The 10,649-nt window shown below is 44.3% G+C and overlaps 1 protein-coding gene across 1 annotated transcript in view; it reads left to right on the top strand.

Annotated features, from left to right (window-relative positions):
• The first annotated feature begins 729 nt into the window (after window positions 1-729).
• The window catches only part of HSD17B14 (hydroxysteroid 17-beta dehydrogenase 14), a 37,140-nt gene continuing 27,220 nt past the window's right edge, over window positions 730-10,649 (top strand). Inside the window, exons 1-2 of the mRNA XM_068242971.1 lie at window positions 730-913; window positions 9,655-9,690. Of these exons, the coding sequence (XP_068099072.1) occupies window positions 811-913; window positions 9,655-9,690 (139 nt within the window). The 5' untranslated portion in view covers window positions 730-810. The remainder of the gene's footprint in view (window positions 914-9,654; window positions 9,691-10,649) is intronic.

The following is a 10,649-nucleotide window of genomic DNA, read 5'->3' as shown; positions in this document are numbered from 1 at the left end:
AGCATGCTGCACACTAAGATTGACGTGCAGCGTTACGATGTGATGCAACGTGGGCACTGTGAGCATTAGCAAGGCTACTTGCACACCAAGACGTTGCGTTAGGTGCTACGTTAAGGTCGCATAACGTGCACCTAACACAACGTATGGTGCTGCAAGAGAGGACGGTAGAGTGAGCCGCGTTAGGCGGCTCTATCCCTATAAGGTCTCCCAGAGTGGCGCTGATTGGCCGGAGGGACCACGTGATGCGGAGCGAGACACTCCGCATCACGTGGCCCCGCCGGTCAATCAGCGGCCTCCAGTGCAGTGAATATTAAGTAGCCATGTGCGCGGCTACTGTAGCTGCATCTCCCCGCCTCCTCTCCGCCCCCCACTGAGCATGTGCAAACAGTCTAACGCGGCTATAGCCGCTCTAACGCCGTAGCATGCTGCACTTTCCGGACAACGTGCAGCGTTATATGTAACGCAACGTGGGCTGTGTGAACAGCCCATTGCGGTTACATTGCTGTGCGTTGGGGAGCGTTACAGGCTGCACTAACGTGCGCCTGTAACGTCCCTGTGTGGAAGCAGCCTAAAAGTGGCTTAATTTACATTTTATTTTGCTATGCTATAATTACTGCTCAGCAAGTTGAACAGAGTCCCATGAAGAGTGGTTTTCCTAAATAAACTACAACTCCCATCATCCATTGCTGTCTGTGGCATGCCCACTTCCTCTGTTGGTTACAGATCAGATGACAGGAACGTGACTGTAGTGCAGAAATGCTGAAGCAACAACTTCAATATTGTAAGAATTGTATCAGAACGTGAGGGGCCATGGCTGCTTGTGGACCAGAACCAGTGCTGAGGTACCAGAACAAGGTGGTCATTGTTACAGGAGGCACAAAGGGCATTGGGGAAGCTGTGCTCAAGTTATTTGGTAAGTAAGAGCATGCTGCAAAGTGTGTTTAGCTCTAAACCTTGCAATTGATTTCATCTGTTGTGTTCCTAAATGCATTTGTATTTTGTGCAAGGATAAATAGTATGGTTTCTCAGATGTCTTGTGCTGGCCACTCATGGATAGATCTGAATGCAACCATCTTAAAGGTCCATACCCACCAGAAGATTTTCTCGTCGAATCATTAATTGAGGAATGACCATTTGCGCGATATCATGTAACATTTTTTAACAAAAGTTTGTTCAACGGTGGCTGATTACACGTAATCGTTTGCTTTGAACGACCTTCATGATGGATCCAATCATGGATAGTTGTTCTGATCTTCATAGACTGCCGCAATAATGATGGCAATCGTTAAATCACGTTGGCGCCCATTGATTGTTCCCACAAAATATCACTTTAAAGGGAATCTGAGTTGAGAGACATATGGAGGCTGACTAGATTAGCTCCATGCTTGTTTCAGGTGTGTGATTGAGACACTACTGCAGCCAAAGAGATCAGGAGGTATTTATTTAAAAGGAAATAAACATGGCAGCCGCTATATGTCTCTAACCTCAGGTTCATTTTAAAGGGAACCTGAAGTGGAAATAAAGTTATGATATAATGAATTGTATGTGTAGTACAGCTAAGAAATAGAACATTAGTAGCAAAGGATATGTTTCCAGTACAGGAAGAGTTAAGAAACGTCACTTGTTATTTATGGAAAAGAGCTTCTCTGAGCTCTCTGACTAATTTAGTTGGCTACAGTGCTATTTTCTGAAGCACTTATACATCAAAACATAGTAAAAAAAAAAACAACACATCAGATAAACTTTTACTGCAGGGAAGTTCAAAGGGTCATTAGCTCTGCTCTGTTTCATAGTTTAAAATGCAGAGTGTAGTTTGTAAACTGCAATTATTAGAGAATGACGCAATGTTATAATAAAAAAAAAAAACCGATATAAATGAAAATTTAGGCTGGTTTCACAGTGGGACGTTACAGGCGCACGTTAGAGCAGCCTGTAACGCAGCCCACCGCACAGTAATGAAAAATCAATGGGGCTGTTCACAGTGCGGACGTTGCGTTACATTGTAACGCTGCGTCACAAGGCAACGTACTGCATGCAGTACTTTAGACGCGGCTGAGCCGCGTTAGACTGCTTGCACATGCTCACTAATGTTGGGGAGGAGCGGAGAGCGGCCAGGCACATGGCTAATTAATATGCACTGCACGTTATGACGTGCAGTGTTTACTTCCTGGAGCAGCCGTTCTGTGCGGCGATTGGCCGGCGGGACCACGTGATGCCGCATGCGCACAAGAGTGCGCATCACGGCATCACTGACGCCAGAGTGAGCTGCACAACGCGGCTCACTCTGATGTCCAGATCCAGCACCACCAGGCGTTGAGTTAGGGGGACGTTATGCGACCTTAACGCCCCCTCTAACGCAACGTCCTGGTGTGAAATTAGCCTAAATTATGAGACTCTTTTCTTTGCTACTAATGTTCTATTAATTATCTGTATTAATCATACAATTCATTATATTATAAGTGTTCTTTTCCGATTTTGTGTCACTTTAAAGGAGGGATCACACTTGTTAAAATTTGCAACATTTTGCCGCTGTGTGAAACTGCATGTTATCTATTGCTATGGGGCTGCTGCGCTTTCAGAAGCCATCTGTAATGTGGTATATTGTTAAAGAGACTCTGTATTGAAAAAAGGGCCCCTGGGGGGTACTAACCTCGGGAGGGGGAAGCCTCTGAATCTGATTGAGGCTTTCCCCGTCCTCCGTTCCACGGTGGTCTCGCTGGGCATCTCCGAAGCCACCGCCGACCATTTGTCAGGCTGTGGCGCAGACCGAGTGGCGCCTGCAATATTTACCTTCCCTGGCGCAGTAGCGGCTCTCGGCTCGGATCAGGCGGAAATAGCTCATCCCAGTCGGTACGCTTTACCACGCATGCGAATTGCGCACTTTTTTTTGATACAGGTTTTCTTGAAAAATAACAACCTGCACTACTTTTCCACGCAGTAGATGCATTTCCTATTGCAATCACTGGCTACTGTAAAATAAGAAAAAATTTAAAAAAGGCATGCATTCAAATGCACAATCGGACAGCAAAATGCTTGCAGAGAATTGGTGGTATTTTGTGCAGTGACAAGTTATTATTGATGTATATACCGTCAGCATCTTCCATGCCGCTGTACAGTAACAGACAAGGTATAGCAACACAATATAACTATAAAACAGTCAGTACAAGACAATGGAGTATTACGGCTGAAGCAGTGAAGAAAACAACTACAGATGTTTACACACATCTCCCTAAAAACAAACACATTTTCTAGCATCTGTTTATAACATGGCCATGTGTAATAGAACACAATTGCAATAAATCTGTTTTTTTTTTTTTTTTTTTACTTTTGCATAGTTTTTTTTTTTTTTTTTTAATGAAATCAGGATTTGATTGCAGTCTTAAAGGGAATCTTAAGCCCCATCTACACGGAGCGATCCGGTGACTCGATTAGCCGCCGGATCGCCTCTTCCGCATCCCCGTGCGTACCCACCGCATCACCGCTCGCCCGCGCGTGCGTCGCATTCTATCCGCCCTCGTCCCTGCCCGGCGCCGCTTATCTTCCGCTCGATTCCCTGCCATTGTCCCCTCGTGGGGAACGAGCAGGGAATCGGCGGTGGCAAGATCGGATCTGTCAGATCTTATCAATCGAGCCGCATCAGCGGCTCGATTGATAAGGCACATCAGAGCCTCATCTATGCGTGTAGATGAGGCTTAAAGTGAAAATAAGCTTATGAGATAATGAATTGTATGTGTTGTACAGCTAAGAAATAGAAAATTCGTACCAAAAAAAACAAGTCATATATATATATTGTTTCCAGTACAGGAAGAGTTAAGAAACTTTAGTTGTTATCTATGCAAAAGAGCTTCTCTGAGCTTCATAACCCAAATTGGGTTGCTGTTTTCTGAAGCACTTCTACATCAAAGAATCAGTAAGGGCTCAGCCACACTATAAACTCCCATTCACTTACATTAAAATCGCAGTAAAAATCAACGCGATTGTGTACTTGAAAAATCACACCGATTTTTACTTGATTTTTACCACGATTTTAATGAAAGTGAAAAGGAGTGTTTTTTAAAAAGTGCTCAGAAAGCTAATCAATCACAAGCCCTTAGAAAAGCGCTGAGGCCCCATTTACACTAGAGCATTTTGCCGCGACTTTGGCAAAACGCTCAAACGCTAGCGCTTTTTAAAAGCGATAGCGTAATGAAACCATATGGGCCCATTCTTACTTGGGCGATTTGCGCAAATCGCCCAAAAACGGGCAAAAATGCGAAACGCTACACCTGCACCATTTCCAGGCGATTTCCCGGCGATCGCGTTTCAGTGCTATAGAAACGCTAAACGCGATCGCGGCAAAATCGCTGCAGTGTTCAGTGATTTTTCTGTGTGAAATTGTGGAAAAAATCATTCCTGCAAAACGCTGGCAAAAATCGCCGGCGTTTTGTAAGTGTGAATGGGGCTTTATAGTGTGGCTGAGCCCTGACAGACAGCTTCAGATAAGGTTACTATGTCATAGAAGTTCAAAGGGTCATTAGCTCTGCAAACCACACTCTGTATTATAAACTATAAAACATAGCAAACTGCAAATAAAACTGCAAATATGATGCAATGCTATAAAAAAGGCCATATAACTGAAAATAAAAATATGAGACTCATTTCTTTGATACTAATGTTCTATTCATTATCTGTACTACACAACCAATTCATTATATCATAATTTTTTTTTTTTTGTTTTTTTGTTTTTTTCACTTCAGTGTCACATTAACATGTGTGGCCAGTATTTGTAGGATAATTCATTCTGTCTAACAAGTATGCTGACATCAGACCAACAAATTAGGGCAGAAACACACTAGGCAGACTCGCATATTGCGTTTTCCATAGCACATAGTGGAAACCGCATATGCGATTCTGCCTAGTGTGTCCTACCCTTAGGCTACTTGCACAACAAGACGTTGCGTTAGGTGCTATGTTAAGGTCGCATAACGTGCACCTTATGCAAGGCCTGGTGCACTTCGATGTGGATGTCGGAGTGAGCAGCGTTGTGCAGCTCACTCTGGCGTCTGTGATGACGTGATGCGTACTCTTGGACGCATGCGGCATCACGTGGTCCCGCCGGCCAATCACCGCACAGAGCGGCCGCACCAGGAAGTAAACACTGCACGTCACTGAGTGCAGTGAATATTAATTAGCCATGTGCCCGGCCGCTCTCCCCTCCTCCCCAACATGACTGAGCATGTGCAAACAGTCTAACGCGGCTTAAAGGGGTTCTTCCGCGAATGAGGAAAAAAAATCAAAATGGTTTATGCATGTTCTATTAAAAATCCTTCTAAAATAGTGTGAAAATTTTTTCAAAAAAATGAATGGTTTCACCAATACAACATGTAATGTATACAGTGACGGCTGACGGGACTGTGAGGCTAATCCATTTGTTAGGGGTGTTTTTTTTGTTACTTTCACTTCATAAGCTGCTCCCTACCTAGTTTTCATTGCTGTAATGCAGGGCTATGATGAAGTGCTGTGCAATGGCAGTTACAGCTATTAAAATAACGGCTGTGCTGCTCTGTAGTTTCTGCTTGTACTTCCTCACAGAGCTGACCCCCCTCCCCCCGCCTCTCCCTGTAGGCAGAGGTCGGGCAGCTCTTCGGAGCAAATCACGTGTTTACCTCGTTGCCGGGCAACCAGACTTCAGCGTCTGTGCAGAGGACTTCCTATCCATTGCACGGCAAGTTAGCTGCCTGAGCTACAGTTCAGTACAGTACAGTACAGAGAGGGGGGGGAGGGGGGTCAGCTCTGTAAGGAAGTACAAGCAGAAACTACAGAGCAGCACAGCCGTTATTCAGCTGTAACTGCCATTGCACAGCACTTCATCATAGCCCTGCATTACAGCAATGAAAACTAGGTAGGGAGCAGCTTGTGAAATGACAGTAACAAAAAAACCACCCCTAACAAATGGATTAGCCTCACAGTCACCTCAGCCGTCACTGTATACATTACATGTTGTATTGGTGAAACCATTCATTTTTTTAAAAAACTTTTCACACTATTTTAGAAGGATTTTTAATAGATTATGCATAAACCATTTTGATTTTTTTTCCTCATTCGCGGAAGAACCCCTTTAAGCCGCTCTAACGCCGTAGCATGCTGCACTTTCACTACAACGTGCAGCGTTACATGTAACGCAACGTGGGCAGTGTGAACAGCCCACTTGTGTTACATTGCTGTGCGTTGGGGGAGCGTTACAGGCTGCACTAACGTGCGCCTGTAACGTCCCTGTGTGTAAGCAGCCTAAATCAAGTAATATCTTTTAATGACTAACAATGAGCTCAATAAGGAACAAGAGTGGGGAGACAGCAGCGGACAGGTAAAGGATGAATGCATGGGCATCAGAAGGGGGCAAGGGGTACATGTACATTTGGAGGGACCCAGCATGGGGGTTTCCGTTGCGTTCATCCATGATTATTGCACGCCGATTGAGCATGTCAGTCCCATATTTTATAGCATGTCTAACGGATACATGCAACCAATTTCTGGCCAAAATTGGTCTTATTGTCGGACATGCTCTTGGCAGCACCGATTTTCATCAAATCTGATGGTCGATTGGCCTCAAGGCTAAGCAGCGCGGGTTAATCCAGCGAGCGCAGGATACTGTCAGCGTAGCGTACGCTCGTCAGCTACGTGCGCTCCTTGGAGATACGCATGCTCCTTTGAAGTTTCGCCTGATGCTATGTAGAGTGACTGCAATACTTTAATAGCGCAGCCACTACTACGTTAATTAACGTAGTAGTGGTCGTATTGCTAGCAACAGGCGGTACTTCAAAGGAGCGCGTGTAGCTGAAAAACGCTACGCTGACAGTAGCCTGGGCTCGCTGGATTAACCTGTGCTGCTTAGCACGGTAAATGATGATGAAACAACCCCTTGGTACCTTTCTCTGGCAGAAGGATTGGCAACATGCTTTAGTCTAGAGTTTGTATCTATTCTACTGATCACATGCAAGGTTTTGCATTTTATTTATTGTATCTATAAAGCGCCAACATATTACGCAGCGCTGGACATTAGTTTAGGTTACAGACAATATTTAAGGGTGACATACACTAATATGACAATACAGGAATACATGCAAACCAGATCCCGCAGCACAGTATGAGTACAAGGTAATGCTTAGCTTTGCATGTTACTTTTCTAAATTCTTGTATCATTAAATTCATTTTGAGGGATCCTGTCACCTTTTAGTGTTGGCAGTTTTTTTTTAAACTTATAAATAGAATCAAAGTACGTGGTTTTAGTTAATGTTTGATACCCTCGGGGTTAAAATTTAGTGCAATGTTTCTCAACTCCTCAATTGTGAAGGACCGTCAGGAGATTCTGTTTGAAGATCTTCCCTGGTATAAAACGGTGATAACTTCGGATTTGGAAATGTTCTTCAGTGGAAAAATGTGCTGAATTTCTGTATTTTTTTGTGCTTGTAATTGCATTATGTAAATTTGAATTAAACATCCTTTATCATTTTTTGTATGTTTCCAATAAAAAAGAGGATTAATTTTTAATTTATTAGTTAGATCTTAAATTCAATAAAAACCTAAAATTTGACCATTAATCATTTTTTTTTAGTCATATTTTTGATCAATTTATTCAGATCGTAATGTATGAAAACAGAGAAACTGGTAGGGCCCAATTGATTCTGAACAATCATATTATTGATTGGTTCATTAAAGAACTGGTTGATCGGCATGGCAGATGTTTCATAGATCCCGGTAAAACTGGTTTACGTATAATCGTTGGATTCTTTGGAGGACTACTGTACTGAGAAGAACATAGAGGCTGCTAGATTTAGTTTCTTTTAAACAATACCAGTTGCCTGGCAGACCTGCCGGTCTATTTGGCTGCAGTAGTGTCTGAAGTACAGCAGAAACAAGCATGCAGTTAATCTTGTCAGATCTGACAATAATGTCAGAGACACCTGATCTGCTGCATGCTTGTTCAGGGGCAGTGGCTAAAAGTATTAGAGGCCGAGGATCAGCAGGATAGCCAGGCAACTGGTATTGCTTAAAAGTAAATAAATATTAGCCTCCATATCCCTCTCGCTACAGTTGTCCTTAGTAGTAAATCTGAAGTGAGGTAACTCGCTTCATGTTTGATATGTACCTAAGCAGAGCTCTGGATAGTAGCAAGGAGTCCACAGGCCTGGCCGTTCTTTCTCATTCAGCCATGCAGAGCAATGAGTATCAGAGCGTCACCAGGTGGCGCCACCTTCTCGTCTGCTCTGCTGCTTCATCCTCCGAGTTCAGTAGATAGTAGACAGCTTGGGGGAAGAAAGTGTTCATGTGTCTGGAAGTTTTAGTGGGGATAGATCTATAGCGGCGGCCCGAAGGGAGACGATTGAAGTAGCGACTGCCGGGGTGGGTGAGGTCTTTCAGCAACCTGATGGCCCTTGACCTGTGTCTGGAGGTTTACAGGAGGTCCAGTGGCAGAAGGGGTGACACGATGATTTTTTCCGCAGCATTAATTACTGTCTGGAGTTTGAGCCTCTCACTTGCAGTAGCGCCTGCATGCCAGACGACGACGTAGGAGTAGACGACAGACTCGATGGTGGCAGTATAGAAGCTGGCCATCAGTTCCCATGGCATCCCGAACTTCCTCAGTTGCCTCAGGAAGAACAACCTTTGCTGAGCCTTCTTCTGGACCTTGGACGTGTTCTCACTCCACACCAAGTCATTGGTGATGGTTGCGCCTAGGAACCGAATGCTCGACACCCTGGATACGTCGGTGCCTTCGATGGAGACTGGCTCAAGTGTGTGGGGGCACCTTCCGAAGTCGATTATCAGTTCCACAGTTTTCACCGCATTGAGTACGAGCTGGTTGCCCTTGCAGCAATTGCAGATGCGCTCAGTCTCGTTACGGTAATCCTGCTCTCCTTCTCTGCCTATGAGGCCGAGAATGGTGCAAATTTGATGACCTTGACAGAGTCTGCAGACGAGGTTACAGCTGTTAGTGTACAGGGAGAACAGTAGCGGGGACATTAGGAACCCTTGCGGGGCATATGTTTGTGGTTCTTTCCAGGGAGGTGCAGTAGCCAAGTTTGATCCATTGGGTCCTACTGGTGAGGAAGTCTTTTATCCAAGCACACAGTGTGAGGTCAAGACCTAATTGGCCCCAGACTATGATACATAAGGCCCATACAGACGTCGGATTTTTCCGAACGACGGGTCGTTTGAATGTCCTGTCGTTTAGTCGTCCGCACGCCAAATCCGCGCCCGGCGGATCGCTCAAACTCAGTCTTATTCCTTCGAACGACAGTCTGTACACACGCCCGATTCGGCGTGCGGACGACTGAACGACGGGACGTTCAAACGACCCATCGTTCGGAAAAATCCGACGTCTGTATGGGCCTATACACTACACAAATCATACATAGACATATGACTGTAATGGGGATTAGATTGTGACAAGACACTTACTACTCTGTACAGCACTGAGGAAGATGTTGTCGGTATATTAATAATAATAATGTCAGGTGTGGAGTGGTGTAAAGTTTGAATGGGGATGTCTTTCACCTCAGTATATAGTACACTTGTTGACTGTTGATGCAGAAATGGTGATATGTTCATTAAGATGCCCTCCATGTTTTACTAACCTACTGTTTTCTCTTATTCTCTGCTGGACCTGCACCACAGTGAAGAATGGAGCTTCAGTGGTGTTCTGCTCAAAAGGTAAGAATTTCACCACATGGAATTCCTGAACTATAAGAATATTAAGACAGAAGTATAAAGGCTGCAGTCCAGTGTGTGAAGTAAAATCATGTGGGCATCCATATCTTTTCACAATGTCAATCTTGTAAATACAATAATCTTTTGCAGGCCATCATTTGATGGTTTCCTTACTTGTCTATTCTTTGAACTCTATTAAAATGAGGGTGAGAAGGGATCTAGGACACACCCCTCATATAAATTACTACCGAGAGGTGTGTCATTAACACTCACAAAAATAGTAAAACAAAAAATTGTATGTTTGTTCAAGAGTAAAAAGGACTAAAAACGTATTTTTTCCTATCTTTGTCACTTACCGTAGGCATTAAAAAGCTGCCATATGACTGGATTTAATCTAGTCCATCTCCTCATGGGGGATTCTCAGGGTTTTCTTTATGTTCAAAAGCACTTACTGAATGGCAGTTGCTCAGTCGAACTGCCAAAAGACCATGCAAGCAAGTAGGGAGGCTGGTCAGCATCCATAGAGTGCTTGTGTAAAGAATAAAGAAAATACTGAAAATCCCCTGTGAGGAAATGGGCTAGTCCATAACCTGTCAGATATTTACTGCCTATTGTAAAGGTACCCATATATCATATAGATCTCTCTATCTGCCATCAGATTGGTCATCAGATAGATCCCTCCCTTTTAAAATCTGATCAAATGTGATCAGAGGGGGATCTTTTACCTACCCATACACTGCAGACAGTTTTGAAATCTATTAAAAATCGTCCTATCGCGGCCTCCGCTTGCTGATATCCCCCCCCCCCCCCACTATGTCCTGTCCTCAAGTCCGTGGTGAGTGCTGCAGGCTCCAGTCATGACGGCTTACCACCTCCTGTGTCTGGTGTCTTTTTGCATTCCCTCTGGGGGCGCCTGTACGACATGACACTGCCACATGTAATGACGTCAGTACATGCGGCTG

Source organism: Hyperolius riggenbachi, chromosome 6 (genome assembly GCF_040937935.1).
Source record: "Hyperolius riggenbachi isolate aHypRig1 chromosome 6, aHypRig1.pri, whole genome shotgun sequence".
NCBI lineage: Eukaryota > Metazoa > Chordata > Amphibia > Anura > Hyperoliidae > Hyperolius > Hyperolius riggenbachi.
Note: the sequence above shows the minus strand (reverse complement) of the source record. Positions and strands in the feature narration are given on the sequence as shown.